General features: G+C 43.2%; 1 protein-coding gene across 1 annotated transcript in view; it reads left to right on the top strand.

Moving 5' to 3' along the window:
- The window catches only part of LOC145415669 (ankyrin repeat and BTB/POZ domain-containing protein 2), a 208,935-nt gene that overhangs the window by 41,520 nt on the left and 145,092 nt on the right, over positions 1-22,323 (top strand). The window contains exons 3-5 of the mRNA XM_080284884.1: positions 6,614-7,810; positions 8,322-8,600; positions 10,366-10,610. Of these exons, the coding sequence (XP_080141010.1) occupies positions 6,614-7,810; positions 8,322-8,600; positions 10,366-10,610 (1,721 nt within the window). The remainder of the gene's footprint in view (positions 1-6,613; positions 7,811-8,321; positions 8,601-10,365; positions 10,611-22,323) is intronic.

The raw sequence follows: 22,323 nt of genomic DNA, 5'->3' as shown, positions 1-22,323 counted from the left end.
CCCAAAAGTAAAAATGTTCAGATACAGGGGTAAGTGAGCACATGGATTTCAGCGACACATCCCAGTTCAGTTTGTCTGGTTCGTTAATAATATCTTCAACTGCATAAAGTTTTCCACCATTATTTTTAGAGGGGTCAGCCCCCCCACCAAGTAAAAAAAATCTCAGAAGTAGCCAAAGGAAGGCAGATAAGGCCCTATCTTAGTACAAAATGTACAATGGATCCAAATTCATAATGCGATGTTTTCAAAGCTTGTCCCCCTCCTCCATCATTGATTGTTGCAGGGATCAACTGCTCCCAAAAATAAAAATATCAAACAGGAAACTCCATCATCATCATCATCATCCGGACCTCCTTTCCCACCCAAGGGCTGGGTGAGGAGTAGCAATGTCCAGACAGCCCAAAATTGCCCAATCCAATGGGCCACGTTTCCATTCACTCATCATTCAAGCCCCTGGAATCCTGGCTCTATCGGATACGCCAAAAACATTCACCACGTTCTGTAGCTTCACATATCGTATCCGACAGAATCAATCCAGACACTGCCACGTTAAAAAGGGGTGCCAAAAATCCTTGATCATGCACATCTCACAAAATTCATCCAGCCAGCTCGATCTCCTGTCAGTTCCCTAGCCTCACCGACTTCCAAACCTCTCTTCCTCACACATTCATCCACCATATCTCTCCACCTTCTCCTTGGCCTACCTCGCCTCCTCCCTCCTTCAAATTCACTCAGATATACCATCTTAGTACACTCTCTTCAATTCTGGTGTCCACCGACTTCCTCACTCCGCATCTTTCACGAATCACATTATTTCGTATCCTATCCACCCTCTGTACTCCACATACATTCCTCAGCAGTCCCATCTCCACTGCTCTTACTCTTGACTTTTCATTTTCATGCCACACCATAGTCTCACATCCATATGTTAAAGTTGGCACTAACACTCCTTCATGTAAGCCTCGTGCAGCTGCAACACTCAAGCCTCTGTTTCTTATCAAGGCCTTCATTGCACCAGCTACTTTTCTTCCTTGTGTCACTCTACTTTCAACTTCTTTTGCACATTTTCCTCTCTTTTCTATCACTGTACCCAGGTATTTGAACTCTCTCACCAATTCCAGTGTCTCTCCATTCACTGTTACATTGCACTGGGAGTCACCTTCTCTCTCAGTAACCATCATTTTACTCTTTTCTACATTTACTCTCAAGGAACGACACTTACAGACATCAGCAAAACTCTGCACTAGCCTACCAAGTTCTAGTCTGGTACTTGCAAGCAATACTGCATCATCAGCATACAACAAATTTGAGATATTCCATCCATCACCATTCATTACCAATGCCATCCCTGTCTCCACTACTCGTGTTTTCACTTCTCTCATCACCCCATCCATATATACATTGAACAACCATGGGGACATCACACAACCTTGTCGCATGCCCACACTGATTGTGAACCATTCGCTTAGATGCCCATTAATCCTGACACATGCTTCACTACCATCATAAAAACTCTTGACAGCACCTAACAGCTTACCCTCTACACTGTACATGCGCAAAACTTTCCACAATCCTTCTCTGTCCACTTTGTCATATACTTTTTCCAGATCCATGAATGCCATAAACACCTTATGGTCCATTTCACAAGCTTTCTCTACTATCTGTCTCACTGCAGATATTTGGTCCACACATCCTCTGCCACTCCTAAAGCCACCCTGTTCATCACTCACTAGGACTTCTGATATCTCTCTTACTTTCTCTATAGTAATTCTTCCATATACCTTCCCTACCACACTCAGTAAGCTTATGCCACGATAATTCTTGCACTCACTTTGTTCACCTTTATTTTTGTACAGGGGTACAATCACAGCCTTTTTCCATTCTGCAGGCACATAGTTAAATAAAACATCTCAAGTGAGTTTGTCTAGTCATTCTGAAGGTCTTCCACAATATATAGTTCTCCAACCATGGTTTTTAGGAGGGCCAGACCCCCCGCACCAAATTGAACATTCTCAGAAATAGTGAAAGTAGGGCAGAAATGGCATTGATATCATGGTAGCCTTCATGTTGTACAACGGACTCTCGTCCGTAGTGCGACACATGAGGAGCATGACCCCCAGTGATTGTTGGGAAGTTAGCCATCTCCCAAAAATAAAATTTACCAGAAATTGGAAATTGTCAGCACGTTCATTTCAGAGAAATAGTCATACATATTGCAGGATTGGGTATGCAGTTTCCATGCTTTTGCTAAATGCACAGGAAGAAACTGCATATCTACTTTATTATTATTATTATTTTTTTTTTTTTGGAGGGTGAAAGACTGACGAAGAGAGTGTATGTGAGTGAGGTGGAGGGGGGAAGAGGGAGGGGGAGGCCGAGGATGAGATGGAGGGATGGGGTGGAGAGGTATATGAGAGAGGGGGATGTGAGTTGGGAGCAGGGCAGTGAAATGGCGGGGGACAGGACGACGTGGAGGCGATTTGTTTGTGGCCACCCCAAACAGGATTGAGGCGTCTGGCAATAGATAGATAGATAGATTTTTTTTTAGTATTATGATTACTGTTATTATTATTATTATTATTTATTATTATTATTATTTTTATTAGTAGTAGTAGTAGTATTTATTATTATTATAATTATTATTATTATTATTATTATTATAATTCTATCTATCTATTGCCAGACGCCTCAATCCTGTTTGGGGTGGCCACAAACAAATCGCCTCCAAGTCGCCCTGTCCCCCGCCATTTCACTGCCCTGCTCCCAACTCACACCCCCCTCTCTCATATACCTCTCCACCCCATCCCTCCATCTCATCCTCGGCCTCCCCCTCCCTCTTCCCCCCCCCCACCTCACTCACATACACTCTCTTCGTCAGTCTTTCACCCTCCATCCTCTCCACATGGCCAAATTGTTATTATTATTATTATTATTATTATAAATATTATTGTTATTATTTGGCGGTAGGTGGGGGCATTCACCATCCACTCACTTGATATAGTGCTGCTTTGGGTGTGTGCCCTTTCCTCTCTTCCTTCCTTCCTAGTCTGTCTTACTTTCCTTCATTCTTTCCTCTTCCTTCTGCCTATGGGTGACTTTACACTGCTTCTTCTGTCATTCTTTCCTTCATTCTTTCCACCTCCTTCTGCCTGTGGGTGACTTTACACTGAGTGACAAGCCAAATGGTTTCCCGTACACCTTGAGACCATTTACTGCACTGGGTGGTAACCATATAATCAAATTATGGAGCCTGGTGGTTTAGTGGGTAATTAAGGCGTTCCAATCAGATTCAGCCTGTGTAGGTATATATCCAAGGGGTGATTGGGGTTTATGGCTCACATAATGCCACTCAGGGATGAGTGATGCTGGTCACTATCGTCTTAAATGTCAGGGTCAACTTGCCTAGCCCTGGGCTTCTGTGCTCCTCATGGGGCAACATAGGATTGGATGATTGATGGATGGATGGATTATTATTATTATTATTATTATTATTATTATTATTATTATTATTTGAGGTAGGTGGGGGCACTCACCATCCACTCACTCGATGTAGTGCTGCTCTCGGGTGTCTGCCCTTTCCTCTCCATCCTTCTTTCCTTCCATTGTCTTTTGTCTTTCTTTCCTTCATTCTTTCCTTGTCCTTCTGCCTACAGGTGACTTTACATTCCCTCTTCTGACTTTCTTTCCTTCATTCTTTCCACTTCCTTCAGCCTGTGGGTGACTCTGCACTGAGTGACAAGCCAAATTGTTGCCTGTGCACCAGGAAACCATTTACAGTGTACTATGGTGGGTGGTAACCATATAACCAAATTTTGGCGCCTGGTGGTTTAGTGGGTAATTATTTCGCTCCAATCGGATTGAGCCGGTGAGGATTTATATCCAGTGGATGGTTGGGGTTGATTGCTCATGTAATGCCACTCAGGGATGAGTGAGGCTGGTCACTCTCATCTTAAATGTCGGGACCAACTGCCTAGCCCCGGGCTCCTACGCTTCTCATGGGGCAATGTAGGATTGGATGATGGATGGATGGATGGATTATTATTATTATTATTATTATTATTATTATTGTTATTATTAATATTATTATTATTATATCGCTGTCTTCCTCACATCCCCTTACTATTGCCTCATCCTTTGGTTGTCCTTCATCCTATTTAACACTTTTTAAAATCATTATTAAGCATTGGTCTCCTCTCTCTCTCTCTCTCTCTCTCTCTCTCTCTCAATTGTTTGCATCTTTTCCTGTTGTGCCCTCCATTCTTTCACCTCTGTCACCCTTTTTCCTCTTCACCTCCCATTCCTTTTCCTCCAGTCCTCATCTTTGCCTCCCCTTCTTCCTATCAGCACTTACATTACCTCTTCTTATCTGTACTTTCTTTTATCATAATGTTTTGTACATTCGTCAGGTCTACAATAGCCTACCACTTTTCTCCTGTCCTATTTCACCACTCCACTCAGCTCTCTTCCTTTCTTTTCCGTATCTTTTTCGTATCTCTTCTCTTCCCTCTCATTTCTTCTTTCCCCTCCCCTCACTTTTACCCTCAGGGATTTCTTCTCCCCTTCCCCTTTTCTCTTCTCTCCTTATGTCTTTACTTCTCTGTTCTCTACCTCAATTTCTTTTTATCTCTTCTGTCCTCTCTCCTTTTCCAGACATCTCTTCTTTTCTCTCTCCCCCACTTCTCTTCCTGTCCCCCTTATTTATTTTCCTTCTTTCCCTCTCCACTTTCTCGCTTCTCTTTTCAACTCTGTCTTTCTTTCTTTTATCTCTACATCACTTCACTTTTTGCCCTCCTCTATCCTTCTCTCAGTCTCTCTCCTCTGCTTCACATGTTTTCTCACTTTTCTGTAGCTTCTCTCCCTGTCCTTCATTTCCCATCTCTCTTAACTCTTCATTTCCCTCTCTTGTCAGATTTTAATCCTTTCTCCTCTTCTCTGTAATTTTTTTCACTCCTCCTTTACTACTTCTCCTCTCCCTTACTTCTCCTTATCTCTTCTGTCCTCTCTCCTTTCCCCTCTGCCTTACCTTTCTTCTCCCTCTTCCCTTTCCCCTTTCCTTTTCATCTTTCCTCATCTCTTCTCTCACAATTCCCTCTTTCCCCATGTCTTCTCTCTACTCATGTTTCTTAACCTTTATCTATGATCGTATTCTTTATTCTATGACCTTTGTCCCCTTCTTCACATCTCTTCTTCCCATTTTACTCTCTTTTTCTCCCTCCTTTATCTACTATCATTCTACCTCCTCTGTCTTCTCTCTTCTTCCTCCTCTGTCCTGTCTTTTCTCCCTCCCATTTCCTGTCCTCTCTACCTGTTTCCCCACTTTCCTTCTTCCAATTCATATTCTCTCCTCCCTCATCTGTCCTTTCTCCTTTTCTCTGTTCTTCCTCATGTCTCTCCTCAACCCCTCTTTCCTCCCAGGCAGTATATACCCAGGTGGTATGCATAGTTTAGGTAAGTGTGGCTAAATGCTCATGTACACAGCTCGCCGTTGATCTCCTCCCCCCCCACCTCCATCCACCTCTTCCTTACTTCCTCATTCCTCTCCTGTCCTGATGGCATCCCCTCAACTTTTTATCTCTTTACTCCTTTTGGATGTCACTTTGCCTTCATCCTTTCTTTCATCAGTTCAGTTTTAGTTTGTTGTTCATTCTATCTTTTTTTCCTCCTTAATATTCCTTCCCTTCTTGTCTATTATTTTTTCCTCCTTTCTTTATGTTCATTGTTTCTCCATTTTTATATCCTTTTCTCCTTGCATAATTCATGAGTGAACATCCCTCATCTACATTTTCTTCATTTTTTTTTTTTTTTTTTTTTTTTTTTTTTTATATATATATATATATACAATTCCTCATATCTATTATTCATGAGTCTTATAGCCTAATAACTTTTGTACAATACCTGCTGCCCTTTGCTCACTTTCCCAATTTATTCCTCATCTTTCTGTCATTTCCTTCCCTGTCATTTCTCTGTCATATATGCTTTAGTTCCATCATTATTTGTCACTACCCTTCTCCTATCCGCTGACTGTTAGATGCTTTTTTGTTATTATTTAATTTAACACCTTGTGCTGAATTGCAATCAGCTCATCAAGAGATCTCACCTTTGTACATTTTATCCTTGCTTTTGTTCTCGTCTGGTATCCTAAATGTGGCCTTCTTCATAACATAAGCTTATGAAACTGTAATGTAACATAGAAGGATCACTTATTAAAGAAAAAGCATTATAGATCTTAGAATCACCTTTTGTATGACTCACAAAGATAATAAGATTCCAAGCCATGTCTAGTACAGGAGAGAATTAATACCTGAAGCCAGTCACAGGTGGAATATTCTTAGCTATCTTCGTGGCTTAGCTCATTGACTGTCACTCCTTCAATTTCACCAGCAACAGAATTTCAAGGATAATAAAAGGTTACGTTTATCATCCATGTTAGAGTGTTACACATTTCATTGTGTATGCATTTTACAGTACTGTATGCAAATATCAAAACTGATACTGATATACAGTACTGCCTTTGTTGTAACTGATGTTGGCCTCTGTTTTGCATTATTTATTATATGGACTACCCAGAATTTTGCCATGTGCCAATTTTATTGCCAACATTTGTATGTTTCAGAGCCGTGGGCGTGAGGGTCGAGCATCATCCAGAGAACGACTGGTAGGGGCTCCCCTTAGTTTAGCCCAACGGGATTACCCTCGCCATGACTACTATCAGCATAAACCACAAGATTACCCTACCAAACCTCAAGATTATCCCAGCAAACTACAAGACTACCCCAGTAAACCTCAAGATTATCCTAGCAAAGGCCAGGATTACCCCAGCAAAAATAGTGGGAGCACACCGGTGTACAAGGCACAGAGCCGTGAGGTGGTGCCAGCACAGCGGCAGCAGTCTCCAGGGGTAGCCTTGGCCATGATGGGATCCCCAGCCATCAGAGAACGTGTTGCCTCCCCTCACCGTGTCACCTCACCCCCAGTTAAGTTGGAGTCACAAAGGATGTCCAGTCCTCCTGTCAAAATGTCAGACCCTCGACCTCAACATGAATATGGAAAACCTGAACTTGGAAAACTGGAAGGGTCCCCAGGAGGTGTAGGTGTCCCGAGACTCAGCCCTGCTGGTGTCACCAGCCACTTTGTGCAGCAGTATCCTGAGAGAGACACCTCTGGGGCTTCACAGGGAGGTGGGAGTGGAGCTGTGTGGGAGGGCAATTACCCAATGACCCCAGAGAAATATCCAGTTACAGCACCACAGTATTCTCCCCTACCTCTTACCCCCTTACATGTTCAGGCCTCCCCATCCCATGCACCCCGCCTCCCCCTTGACCCCCCAGAGAAAGCCATTGATGGATTGGACCAAAAGAAGGAGGTGAGCTACTCCCCAGGTGGTGGAGGCAATGGAGGTGGGGTGGGAGAAGATGGAGGTGGTGCAGGACTAGACGACAAATACCGAGAGTATCCAGCAGAAAAGGATGAAGGTGGAGAGGCAGAGGTGTTGGTAGATGGTTGTGATTTGAAGCAATTAGCTGAGGTTACCAGCAAGATGGCCCTCACTGTCCTCCCAGATGACCTTGACACATACAATGAACTCAACAAGCACCATTTGAATGGTCATTTAAGTGGCCACCTGGGAAGCCACCTAGGACGGCAGTTAACCCCAGAGAGTACCACTGACTGTGGCTCACTTAGCAAGAGTTCCTCAGATGGTGATCACATGATGAACCGGAAGAGGCCACCCACAAAACTAAAGTCCAAGAGGCGTAACATTCTCTCTTTTCCTCATCACCTATCTGTCGACGAACTCAGGGTAATTCAGGTTAGTGATTTATACTTTGTACCTGACTCCAACATGCCTGCCTGTGCCCCCACTGACACATGTAATTTCCTTTTTTAACTGATGGTTTCCATATTCCTCAAAAATTCACACACCGGGCTCACAACTTTGCTGATGCACCTTCCTCCCAGAATTCAAGTTGTTATCATATTTTACTTTTCACATCTGACTCAGTTGCATACTAGAATGATCTAGTCCATCAGGCATTTTATCAGTGAATCTTGTAAATTATATTTATCATCCATAATCTGTAGAGTCATATATTTCCTTTTTTTCCACTAGCCTGTCAGCATCTCTGTTTACCAGTTGTTTTGCCCCCACTCTGCACCATATAAGTGTCATCATCTATATCCATAGACCATTAATTCATGTCCTGTGTATTATGAAAACAAACTTTTACCAATTGTATCAGATGTTTTGTGTGGTGTAATTATTGCAGGTATTAGATATTGCTAACCCTTATCAACCTGAATAATCAACCTGTGCCTTTCAGCGACGACAAGATTCTTATGGTGGTGGATCCTCATCTGATGAGAACCGATCATCGGGTCATGCATCAATGACTGATGGTGGGACATCATCATCTTCATCCCCCCCAGTAGACTCTCTCCCTCGCCATGACCATCCCCCACCCCGCCAGAACCTCAAAGTAGTGCCAGAAGATGAGCGGCTCTCAGCAGCTGTGACCTCAGTGGGTGCTGGCTACAACAAAGGAGCAGGGTCAGGACGGCGTGGCCAGCCTTGGCCAAGACACAGGCCAGCACCATCCAAGGTAGTCAGACTAACATGCAGGCAGGACCCAGTATACGATCAAGTTGGATTTCTGAAAACCTGATGGCAAACCGGGAAATCACATACCAGGATAGTTACCATAACATGGATGTAGTGGCAATATATCAGGAGGCCAACCATGGTTATTCTTGTGTAACTTTACCTAACCCTACCCTAGTTCAAAACCAACCTGACCAGAGTCCATTACCACCTAAAACATTACAATGCTGCTGCAGAAATCATACAGTATGTTGTTGTGACATGAGACAGTACTTACCAGTACAGTATATTATAGATTTGTCGTGTCTGAGGTCAGGGGACAGCTGTTGGTGCAGATTGCCAGTCTTTCCGTCTGACTCCCACAATGCTCACCACTCATACCATGAACTTCATGCAATGCTTGGACCATAATTCACTCATTTTATTCACTTCTGAGATCAATAATTGATGCATAGCATTAGCATTAATATTTTGGTGAAAAATTATCATAATTATGGCACATAGTCACACAACTGATGCCTTGATGTGCACCTTGTAGCCAAAAAAATAATACCTCAAGGGATACAGTATTTAATTTTCCCCTCATTGTGCTGATTGTTAAATTGGGATGTGCCAGTTGAATTGTCAAGACAAAATTTTAACAACAAGCAGTTGTCATAACAAGAAATCACAACGAGGACATCACATATGTGGTCCTTCAGATACTTATATATTTTCAGTGTCTTATTATTTAAAAATATCTACTATTGTCAGAGCTCCATCCAGTGAGCTTTCTGTTGTTATTGTAACAATGATCAACTCAGCCATAATGTGTTTCCTTACCACATTTCTTATACATTATAGCATGCACAGATGTTAACCATGTTCGGAATATTTTCATACTACTGCATGGTGTGCATAATGCACAGTGTGGGCCCAAAAATGCCCATATAGAATTTCCACCATTGCACATGCTCCTCCTTCCCATAGCACATGGCACATGACTGTTGAGAGGCCCATAGTGCACCTCCTCTCTCCTCCATCACACCCAGCCCATCTGCTATCCAAGTTCAGTTTTGTGTATTTATAAATTTGTTATCAGTGTGTTGTTGGACTCTCATATTAATGTTCAGTACTCAGGTCAGTTTGGGAAAGATAAGGCAGGGCAGGCTGAGGGGGACCCATTAGCAATGACTTGGGAAAGGTGCTAATCAAGTTCCTATAGGCTCTGGTGTGTTCATGTCAGGTTTTTCCACTGTGCTTACTTTAGTGGACCAAATTCATTCATTATAGGCAAGCTTACTGTTCTGTCAAGCTTTCTTCCTCCTGTTTTTGATCCTATCCACTTCACATAGTGGGATATTGGGTTAGTATGATGGTGATGACAGTATGGTAACTGACTGGGAGAAAATGAGATGTGAAAGCTGAGGAAGCGAAGGAATTGATGAAAGATTTAAATGAATGGATGATCTATCAATATATATATATATATATATATATATATATATATATATATATAAAGTAGTTAATAGGATGGTCTCTACCCCACAGTCATTGCTGGAAAGACTGACTCAGACAAGTATTTAGTGTATAGGATATATGTCTGTGAAACTGACCAGAGATTTTCAGTAGCTTGAATAATGAATAACTGGCTTTATGGTCCTTTTCACAGGGAACTTTATTTATAGGTCTTTTATGCTTTCTTTTCCCTATGTCTGTGTCCTGCCATCCCATATATTATTAAGGTTAGGGTAATGATGATTTTATAATATTTTTTTTCTTCTTAGGATGACCTCTCATTGAGCCTGGAGAGTGCAAGTGGGTTGGAGGATATTAAGTTGGCCATTGAGCAGCTGACAATGCGCTCGCAGGGCTCCCGCACCTCCTACTCCACCTCCACGTACTCTTCCATGTCAGGGTCAGAGGGCGGGGGAGAACCGGTGCGAAGGCTGATGCGACACTCATCATTAGAGACTATCAACACCAATGTGACAGCAGCCGATGAATTTGTGTGGGTCGACTCACATAACCGGTGAGGCTAGGGCTGTGTGGGTGCATGAGAGATGAGTGCAGGTTGTTTGAAAAGAGACAGAGGAAAGCCAAGGAAAGCATTGCTGCTGAGGAACTTGTTTAATAATTATGATGGTAAAGAAAGTACATGAGGAGAGAACCAAAAGTGGAACTGTTATGACACTCCTTCCTAGATATGTTACTGCCATCCCGCGATTGTTCGGAAAAAATAAATACGGAGCATTTCAGTAATATAAGTCATGTAATGTATTACAGGTCATAAGAGATGTTATCGCAGAGGCCCCATGGAACTGTATGCCATACAGATACTTCAGATATAACATAAGGTATAGGAATAAATGAGTTATGAATGGAGTGAAAGATATGTCACATATAGTGAAGGGTAAAGTATGTACAGTATTAGGACAGGAGGTGGTCATGTTGTTAAAACAACAACTGTGTGGAAAATACGTTTTGATTGAGTACTGTATTTGTAATTAATTATTTTGGGAGTAGAGGAAAAGTACTACCCATATATTCCCTACATGTAATAAAAGGCGACAAAGTGAGTTGTAGATGGGTAGTAAGAGATCCGCCTTTTTCCTAAAATAATGATTTAGGGATTTAGCATTCCCAGAACCATGTACTTGTGTTACAAGAAACCTTTAAATTATGTTCTGGTTAGTACTTGGATGGGTGACCGCCTGGGAACACCAGATGCTGTTGGCATCCCTACGTCAAGTGGGGTTGGTGGAGGATTAGTGCCCCTCCCTGTAAAACAATTAACTCTAAGCCCTTGGCCACCCTGTCTGGGATACATGGCATCTGGCAATGAATGAATGAACCTACTTGATGTGGACCATCTCATGTGAAAATGGAAAATTAGGTTGGGATGATGATTACTTTTATCAGAAGAGCTCTTAATGCATTTCTGTAGTACATGCATTCACACAGCATGTCTTCAAGCACCTCTACTGCTATCATTAAATTAGTACAGATTGAGATACAATATCACCAACATTTCATGTGGTGGTAAGTAAAGATTTGTGCTATCACACATCTAGGAACAAAGACATGTCCAATACAGAAATCCCTCAATTATCCGACATAATAGAGAAAAAGGCATATCCAAATACATGTGACATCTGGATACAGAGCAAAATCCTTTACTGTACCTGTACTCAACTTATATGTACAGTACTCCTCCTAATTTTGGCAGTGTCTGCGGCCTTTCAGCTGTATTTAGACATCAAAACACACAAAGGAATATTCACTGTAATGCCAGACACTTTCAAAACAATGCATAAACAACAAAAATCCATAAATACCCTACCCATTTGTACAGTACCCCTCCTAATTGTGGCAGTGTTCTTTGGTCTTTCAGCTATGTAGACATCAAAACACACATGGGAATATCCAGTATAATGCTAGACACTAAAAAAACAATGGAAAAACAATAAAAAGCCACAAATACCTTACCCATATGTACTGTTGTTTACCTAATTGTGGCAATGTCCTTTGGTCTTTCAGCAATGTAGACATCAAAACGCACATGGAAATATCCAGTATAATGCTAGACACTAAGAAAACAATGCATAAACAACAAAAATCCACAAAACAATCATTGAAGACGACAGTTGCAAAAAGAATATTAACCATCTTGGGAACTGTAAGTTTTCAAGTTTCTGGGACAGCAGCTAAATGAAGACTGGAGAACTGAGTAATGACTGATTCCATGGGCACAAAGAAATCTCCATGGCCAATTGGCCTATGGAAATTAGTTATGTTGGTATAAATTGTATACCATCATCTTCGCGGGTGTTTATTCCATAAACTAAGCTAATAAAAACACACAAAACTGATGAGTAAAAGTACAGAAATGCAGTGAGAATAGACATGTTCAGGAGTAAAAAATACCTTCAAATAACTTACCAACATCAAAGCTCAAAATTTTGCCCATGCCATACAAGAGCTGAACATGTGTCTAGATGCAGAAGTTCATTAGCTTTCTCGTGGTGTTTTCTGAATTTCGATACAAGTACAGTAATAATATTCTGTTAAATTGCCAGAAACTAAAAAAATCACTGGTAGCAGTGCAGGGGATGGTGGGAGGCAAGGTAGACGGCTTGGGGGAGGGGGAGGGCAGCGGAACAGAAAGGTAGGTACATCTGGCAGTGCTAAGGATGGAGGGGGATGGAGGAGGGACAAGGGGGTGAGAAGCGAGGACAGCCAGGAGACTTTGACCATTCATTAAGGAAGCAGACAGGCATTTTTGCTCTACTGGTGTGTTAGGGCCAGGGTTACTCACACGCTGGCAGTACATTCCAAGTGATCAAGCGGCCGGGGAACTGTGTTCGGTGTAGAAGCCAACAGCCATTTTTCCTCAGCTAGTGAGTTATGGTCTATATACCCACGTGTGGCCAGTAGCATCTGAGTGAATCGGGCAACTGGAGGACTTTGACCTTTCAGTAGGGATCCAGACAGCCATTTTAGCTCAGATTTTGGGTTATGGTCTATTGCCTGCACTTGAACAGCGAGGCCAGTGAGCCACTCAACCGATTTCTTTAACTTGTTGGTCGCCCAGCCACTGTTGTTGGAACTTTTATGTTCAGATATGGACAAATAAATCAGGATACGAAAGTAATAGAACCAAGGCCTATCGTCCGTATACAAACCATAACCGGATACGGTGCATTCGGATAATCAAATGATTACCGTAATACAGTAAACTTCCGATTGTCTGGCTGATAGACTCAAAGGCCTACCAGATACAGTCAAAATGCTGGATTAAACAAAAGTCCCTCATAGGGACCCTGACCCCCCCAACCCTCTAATACTTAACCACTGGCTAACCCCTACAAAGTGCTTTAAAACATCAAAAAACAGCTAATAGACATTCCTAATAATAAAATACTGTAACTTACTGTTAAGTACAGTAAGTATAGCCCCATTCTTTTTCTGTGTCATTCTTTATTTTCTTTTTTTGTGATTATGGCTGGATGTTTGATGACAACATATGTCTCATGCTGGATAATTATGTACTTTTAGCCAGAAGAAAGGATCCTTCATGCTGGATAATGTCAATGATTTTTATGCTTCCTTCCAGATACCATTTTAACCCCTTAACCCTGGGCTCGGGGCTTAGCCGCTTACCCTCCCAGCCTGGGATAATCAGTGATTTTTACCCCGTATTCAGATATTTGCCCCCCAAAAAACTACTTCACCCAGAGTCAAAAACTAAACAGGACATGAAAGTATAAACCTTTGGCTATGCGATGACGTTATCAATAGACCAGTAGGTAGGCAATCAACAATGGGGGGAGGAGGGGAAAACAAGTGACCCAAATCCACTTTTTTCATCACTTCGCCACCTGCCTGGACGTACCGAGCTCCTCATAACTTCTTGCTTATTCCTTGTTTACATTGAGTTAAGACAAACAGGCAAAAATATCTCCCCTTTTACTGTGGATATACGTAATATGTGACTTAATGAACCATGTTCTGTATCTTTTTTTTTTTCATTTTCCTACGTTGTACAGCATAAATCTTTTTCACAATATTTCACATTATTATTACTTATATATATATATATCTATATCTATTAATCTATCTATCTATCTAAATATATGTATATATATAGTAGGCTCGCACAGTGCGTGTCATCACAGTGCGCGATTCGCACTGAGCGCGAGTGACCAAAAATCATAACCAAAAACCTTGAATGCCGAGTTTACCTCACAGAACACAAGGTAGAGGCAAGGAGTGGCTCAAAAATGCCATTTTCTATTAGTATACGACCACCCCTCACAACGCATCACGTGTTGTCATGTTGATGCGCAGAAATTCCCGGGCATTTTACTGCGCTGCTTGGGGTACAAGGCAGCGGGTGCGCCATAACAGTCCTGGCTCGTGCACAGTGTGGATTCGCTCTCTACAGCTAACCTGTCGTGTACAACATGTGGCTTTTTTTTTTTGCTGCTCCATCCTGGCCTGTACTTTGCCACACCATGGCTCCAGCGCCAAGAGTTAAGAAACTTCTGACGCACACCTCCAAGTTAGAGATCATCAAGATGAAGGAGGAGGGTCAAGGAAACACTGCCATCGGGAATGCCCTGGGACTGGCTCAACAATGCGAACAGTGTGGAAGAACCGTGATGCCATAAGGGCTGTAGTGGAGACATATGGTACCTCTGACCTAGACGGCCGTTCACGGGTGGGAAATCGTGCGATGATACTAATGGAGCGGTATCTTGCCACCTTCATAATGAGGAAGGAGAAGGAAGGTGTTCCACTGAATGGAAGATTTATTCGGAACCAAGCCCAGCTCTTTTACAAGGCAGCATCTCACAAGTTAAATGTGGACAAACCTTTCAAGGCATCGGTTGGATGGCTGACCATTTTCTCAAGTGCAAGGAACTCCGTCACGTCAAAGTGTCTGGTGAACGTGCCTCTGCTGATGAGCTGGCTGCGAGAGACTATCCTGTGATATTTAGAGTGCCTCTTGAAGAGGGACGGTACACCAAGGACCAGATCTACATCGTCGATGAAACGTTGTTATACTACAAGGCCATGCCCAAATCAACTTACATCGCTAAAAGACAGAAACAAGCCTCTGGTTGCAAGCTCCAGAAGTGTAAGATGACGGTAATGTTCACCGTAAACCTGTCTGGGAGCCACAAGAACAGGCCTGTTGTTGTACACACAACTTCACACCCAAGGTGCTACAAAAACCTCATAAACATGGATGCAAATGGCGTGTACTGGTACAAGTCTGCAAATGGTTGGATGACCGGGAACATTATGGCAGACTGGTTAACGAGGCGCTGTGTCCCTGATGCCGGGGCCAAGTGTTGGGAACTGGGCATTCCATTTAAGATGCTCCTTGTGCTTGACAATGCACCAAGTCACCCTCCATAGCTAGAAGATCTGCACAAGGATTGTCATGTTGTGTTTCTGCTGCCCTGCACGACGTCATTAGTGCAGCCACTGGATCAAGAACTGATCGCCACCGTGACGCACTTCTACCATAAGCAAGTGTACGACTACCTACACAAGAAGACCGCCACACAAGAGGAGCTTCATGCCCTACAAGAGGATCACGACGAAGACCTCGATGAGGCACCTGCTCCCGTTCCATGTCCACCAGCAGCTGTATCCCGACCTACCACAGGTGCCATGACTGTTCAGGCATTTTGGCGTCATTTTACAGTGAAGGACGCAGTTGAATTTCTCCTACAAGCCTGGCACCAGATTACACCTGCAATGGTGAACCATGCGTGGCGAATGCTCGTGCCTCACTTATGCACGACCCAGGAGACGGCCATGCAACCACTGGCGGAGGCTGAGGCAGCAACACTGACAGCAGCACAAGCTGTACCAGGTTTCGAGGATGTTACATTGACGGACATATGAGAAGTGCATGCTGCTAATGAGGAACAGCTTCCCGAGGAAGTGTTGCAACGGATAGACGAGGCTGACGCAGAACCCGACACCAGGCAGAGTCAAGTTGAGCAGCCTAGTGTGATGGAGGGCAGGACTGAGCTGTGTATATCAAGAATAAGCAAGATCCTTGATGCTGTGGATAAACTTATAAAGTATACAGTATATATATATATAAATATATATATATATACTGTATATGTATATATACACACTATTTTCTAAGATATCTTACTGACTGTTACGGTGGAGGGTGGCAGAGGGGAGGAAAACACCCGCAATTTTTCAAAATTTGCTAGATCGACTATGGTCGTCACCTGGGTTAAGGGGTTCATTCAGCCATTGGCTTCGTTGGATAATGTCGTATGCCAGATAATGCACCACCGGACAATCAGGAGTTTACTGTACAGGTACAGTAATCCCTCCACAATCCAACGCAATAGAGCCAAAGGCGTGTCCGGAAAGTTGGTCCTTCCAGATAGTGGGCCTCTGCTTGCTGGACTGCTACTTAAGGACCCTAACCCAGCCTAACTTTGAAAGCCACCTAAATAACTCCCTACCAGACATGCATAGCACCTATTTAAACTTATGTAAGACCCTATTCACACTGCTGCTTAAGGACCCTAACCCAGCCTAACTTTGAAAGCCACCTAAATAACTCCCTACCAGACATGCATAGCACCTATTTAAACTTATGTAAGACCCTATTCACATAATGGACATAAAGCATGAAATAAATGAAAAGGAACCAGAGGATGAGGAATTAGAAGTGGTTATGGAAAATATTTAAAAGTGTACAGGGTACTGTACTTACAGCACGTCTGTGGCCACCTCCTCTTAGGCTCTGGAAGTTGTGAAAATGCTCTTGAAGCACGTACAGTAATCCAGTGTTGTGCTTCTTTGCACTGTGAGTTATAATTGTTTAACACTGCACATTCTATTCATAATTGCACCACGCCAGTTTCAGCCGCCACTTTGCACTCCACACTTAATCCTTTGCACTCTAAATTCTAATTTCTTAACACTTAACACGGACTCCCGTGGGAGTTGTTGTATGCTGATGATTTGATGTTGATTGCAGAGAATGAAAGAGAGGCGGAGGAAAGGTTTAGGAAGTGGAGAGATGGTATGGGGCACAAGGGTTTAAGGGTAAATGCAGATAAAACAAAAGTAATGATATCTAGGGTTGGTGGCGGTTCTGTCAAAGACGAGGGAGAGTGGCCATGTGCAGTTTGCCACAAGGGCGTGGGAAGTAATTCCATCTTGTGCGGTGTGTGTGAAAAATGGGTGCATAAGAGATGTAGTGGTATCAGTGGTACAGAGGTAAACTGAGAGATAATGCTGATTTTATGTGTATGGCGTGTCGGGGTGAGCAGGTGGAGATTGTCAGACGTGAAAGGATTGAACTTGCTGATGAATCTCTTGACTGTGTGGAAGAGTTTTATTATTTGGGAGACATGTTGTGTGCTGGAGGTGGGGCTGGAGCTAGCTCTGTGGCTAGGGTGAGAAGTGGTTGGAAGAAGTTCAGGGAGCTCTTGCCTCTCCTGACATTGAGAGGACTCTCCCTACGTGCTAAGGAGTCTTTGTATGCAGCATGTGTTAGAAGTGTAATGCTGTATGGTAGTGAGACCTGGACAGTGAAGGAGGAAGATATTCGCCGGCTCAGACGTACAGAATTTTTTTTTTTTTTTTTTTAATGCGAGGAAGAAGGAACCAAAGGCCATGAGCCCGCAGTTACAGTTCCCTCCAAGAGAAAAACAAAATACAATAGAGAGCCAAATTCAAGATCCGATCATTTTGAGATGCCTGGACTCACTGCGTTTGAAAGACTGGAGATCATAGGCAGCAGGAAATACAGGCAGAGGGAGACAGTTCCAGAGCTGACCTGTTGCATAAATGAAAGACTGGGAGTAACGGTTAACTCTTGCATTAGAGAGTTGGACAGAAAAGGGATGAGAGTTTGCTGCCAGACAGGTGCTACGCACACGTCGAAGAGGTGGAGGAATGCAAGCAGACAGTTCAGAGGAGCAGTGACCATTAAAGTAGCGATAGAAAAGAGATAAAGATGCAACAGTGCGGCGAAGAGACAGAGGTTGAAGGGAGTCAGTAAGAGGAGGAGAGTTAATGAGATGAAAAGCCTTTGACTCCACCCTATTGAGAAGAGCTGTATGTGGGGAGCCTCCCTACACATGAGAGTTGTACTCCACACAGGGGCGGATAAAACCCCTGTATAGAGTCAACAATTGTGCAGGGGTAAAGAAAGAGCGGAGTCTGCTTAGCACACCCAATCTCTTGGAAGCAGATTTTACAAGAGATGTAATATGATCTTTCCAAGATAAGTCCCGAGTAAATGAAACCCCAAGCATGTTCAAGGATGATGCAGGATTAAGTTGAATATTATTAAACATTAATGGGTATACCTGTGGAAGATTTTGTCGGGTTGATAGGTGTAAGAACTGAGTCTTGGATGCATTAAAAACAACCATATTATTTTTACCCCAGTCAGAGATACGAGCCAAGTCAGACATTAGGTGTGCCATAGCCTCATCCCTTGTTTGTTGAAGTAACTGTTGAGATGGGCGTTGCGGGAACCGAATGGAAAGGTGAAGGGTGGAGTCATCAGCGTATGAGTGGATAGGGTTAGATGTACAGCTTAGATCATTGATGAATAAAAGGAAGAGAGTAGGTGATAGGACAGAGCCCTGAGGAACACCACTGTTGATAGATCTAGGAGAAGAACGATGGCCATCTACAACAGTGGCTATAGAACGACCAGAAAGGAAGCTAGCGATGAAGGCACAGATAGAAGAATAGAAACCGTAGGAGGGCAGTTTGGAAATTAAAGATTTATGCCAGACTCGATCGAAAGCCTTTGAGATGTCAGGTGCAATGGCAAAGCTTTCGCCAAAGTCCCGAAAGGAGGATGACCAGGAGTCTGAAAGGTAGGTGAGAAGATCGCCAGTGGAGCGTCCCTGACGGAACCCATACTGACGATCGGAAAGAAGGTTGTGATAGGAAAGATGCCTAAAAAATTTTCTATTGAGAATTGGCTCGAAAACTTTTGAAATACAGGACGTTAAAGCAATTGGATGATAGTTGGAGGGTTGGGAGTGGTCACCCTTCTTTGGGACTGGCTGAATGAGAGCAAACTTCCAGCAAGAAGGAAAGGTACAAGTTGACAGACAAAGGCGAAAGAGTTTGCCTAGGCAGGGTGTAAGCACAGAAGCACAGTTCTTGAGAACAACAGGAGGGACCCCATCAGGCCCATATGCCTTGTTAGTACTGAGGCCAGTAATGGCAGAAAAACATCAACTGAAGAAATTTTAATGTCAGCCATGAGGAAGTCAGAGGGGGGAAGAGATGGAGGAACAGCACCGGAATCGTCTAAGGTGAAATTGGAGGAGAAAGTCTGTGCGAAGAGATCTGCTTTATCAGTAGAAGAAATAGCTACAGAACCGTCAGAGTAGAAAAGAGGAGGGAAGGATGATGAGGTAAAGTTGTTAGAAAGATTTTTGGCAAGGTGCCAGAAGGAGCGGGAAGAATTCGAGTTGGAGAGTTGAGAGCATTTAGTATGGATGAAATTATTTTTAGTAGAGCGAAGAACAGACTTAGCACGATTCCGGGCAGAAACGTAAAGATGATGTGATTCAGGGGTGGGTTGGCTCCAGTACCTTTTGTAGGCCCTCTCCTTGTTGCGGACAGCATTAGAACAAGCGTGATTAAACCAAGGCTTTCTTGCGTTAGTCAAAGGATATGAGAAAGGAATGTTGCTTCCATGCCCGAGAGAATAACCTCCGTAATGCGCAAGGCACACTCAGATGGCTCCCGGTCATGGAAGCAATAATCATTCCAGGGAAAATCAAAGAAGTACTGCCTGAGGGCCTCCCAGTCCGCGGCTCCAAAATGCCACAAACGACGTTTCCCTGGAGGGTCCACAGGCCGCACCGGAGTGATAGGACAGGTTAAGGTAATAAGGTTGTGATCGGAGGAGCCCAACGGAGAGAAAAGATTAACGGAGTAAGCAGAAGGATTAGTTGTGAGGAAGAGGTCAAGTATGTTGGGGCTCTCTCCAAGGCGGTCAGGGATACGGGTAGGGTGCTGTACAAGCTGCTCTAGGTCATTAAGGATAGAAAAGATGTAGGCTTGTTCACCAGGTGGATCCGTGAAAGGAGAGGAGAGCCAAAGGTGGTGGTGAACATTGAAATCTCCTAGAATGGAGATTTCAGAGAAAGGAGAAATGGATAGAATGTGTTCCATCGTAGAAGTAAGATAGTCGAAGAATTTTTGATAGTCAGTAGAATTAGGGGATAAGTAAACAGCACAGATATATTTAGTCAGAGAATGACAGGAAAGCCGAAGCCAGAGTGTAGAGAATTCAGAAGAATCGAGTTCAGGAACACGAGAGCAAGACAAGTCGTTGCGTATATATACACAACAGCCACCTTTGGCTTTGAAATGAGTATAGAGAAAGTAGGAAGATACAGAAAAGGGTTTGCTGTCAGTTGCCTCAGACAGCTGAGTCTCCGTTAGAAAAAGAAGGTGAGGTTTAGGGGAGGAGAGGTGGTGCTCAACAGAGCGAAAGTAAGAGGAAAGGCCGCGAATGTTGCAGAAATGAAGAAGAAGAGAGTCAGACAGTGGTTCCAGGCACCTCGAGTCGTCACCGGGAGAGGGTGGATGTGCAGTGCGTCCCTGCATCCAAGGCCTGGAGGGGCTGGGATTACGATGGAAGAGTTGAGAGGTAGGATGGGACTGGAGTGTATTGGTGTTGTGATGAGGAGAGGTAGATTGAGATGGTTTGGACATGTGGAGAGGATGGGGGATGATAATTGGGTGAGGAAGGTGAGAAGTGTTAATATTGGGGGTGGGGTTATGAGGGTTAGACTGAGAAAGACATGGGACGGGGTCATTAAGTGTAACCTCAGGGTTAAGGGACTGAATAGGGAGGCTGCAATGGATCGTTCAGCGTGGAGAGCCGCCATTAGGTGACCAAGGCTGACACATGCAAGCATTTTGGAGCCTTTAAAAATGAAAACGATAACTGCACAACAGTGTAAATTCACATGTGGTCTAGTGGCGAGGTATTGCAGTTTATTCACTATTTATTCACAAAAACGAGCACGTGTGGCATCCATTGCTATAAACATCCACCCTCGATGATGGTCAGGCAGTAACTGGGGACAGGGTTGCCAGCTCACCAAACTCCTCAATTTTCATTACCAAATTTAACATTTCATTACCAGTCTCTTAAAGGAAGTATTTATTCTTCACTAATTATATGTACAAAGGGAAATAATCACTCTCCTTATAATCAGCAGCATGTTTATTTTTGTGCTATGTATGCTAGCAGATTAATCAAAGAGAGCAGACAGTCCACTGTCTCCATTCTCTATATCTTCATACATGTGAAAAATCTTTATGGTAATGGATCATGCTGATTCACTACCAAATGAACTTTTCAATACCAAATTAGCCCACATTTGGTAATGAAAAATATCAAATGGCAACCCTGACTGGGAAGGGGCGAGGGGGGAGGAAGGAAGGGGTGAAGGGGCCGTGGAGTAAACAGCTGTTCGGTGCCGCGCGGCAATTTCACATTACGGGTGGGAAAAAATTCAGATTTGGGGGGGATTTTTTTCTTTTTTTGGCCATTTTTGGTTTCTGAAGGTCCAGGCCCACAATGTCCAGTAAGTGGGGAGTCCAGAAAGTGGCTGTCCGGATAGTATAGGGATTACTGTATACCTCGATACATGATACCCCTAGATTCAATACCTTGGCCTAATGATGGGGATAGAAATACCACCATACCCTGCCTAACGAATGCCAAACCCTGATTTAACAGTGGGTTTTTATTTTTTAAAATGATTTTGATGATATATGTAGACTAAAACTATGTGTTTAGGTTGATTTATAAACTGTTTTTTGACTTAGATTAATGTGTTTGAGTCATAGGTGGGGTGAACACTATCATTTTGGGTTACAGTTCACTAAGCTTGATTTTTCCAGACTTATATTTGGCGATTTTCAGATTTTATTTGTTGCTTTTTAGTGAGTTATTTACAGGTGTTAGGCTTAGGTTAGTTTCTTTTACAGCTGTTAGGCCATTAGATTGGCTTTAAACTTGTTTTTGGGCCCATTTCGGTGGGTTTTGGACTTGGTTGGGGAGGGGGGGAACTCAAGGCTGTAAAACGCACCCCATTACTTGACATGTTAAATCTACCACGATATACAATATCCTGCTTAATGATGGGTTTTTATCTAACCAATTGCATCATTAAACTGGGGTGTACCTATATATA

Source organism: Coenobita brevimanus, chromosome 103, assembly GCF_032717465.1.
Source record: "Coenobita brevimanus isolate Jiangsu-jjx chromosome 103, ASM3271746v2, whole genome shotgun sequence".
NCBI classification, from domain to species: Eukaryota; Metazoa; Arthropoda; class Malacostraca; order Decapoda; family Coenobitidae; genus Coenobita; species Coenobita brevimanus.
This window is presented reverse-complemented; position numbering and strand designations above follow the sequence as displayed.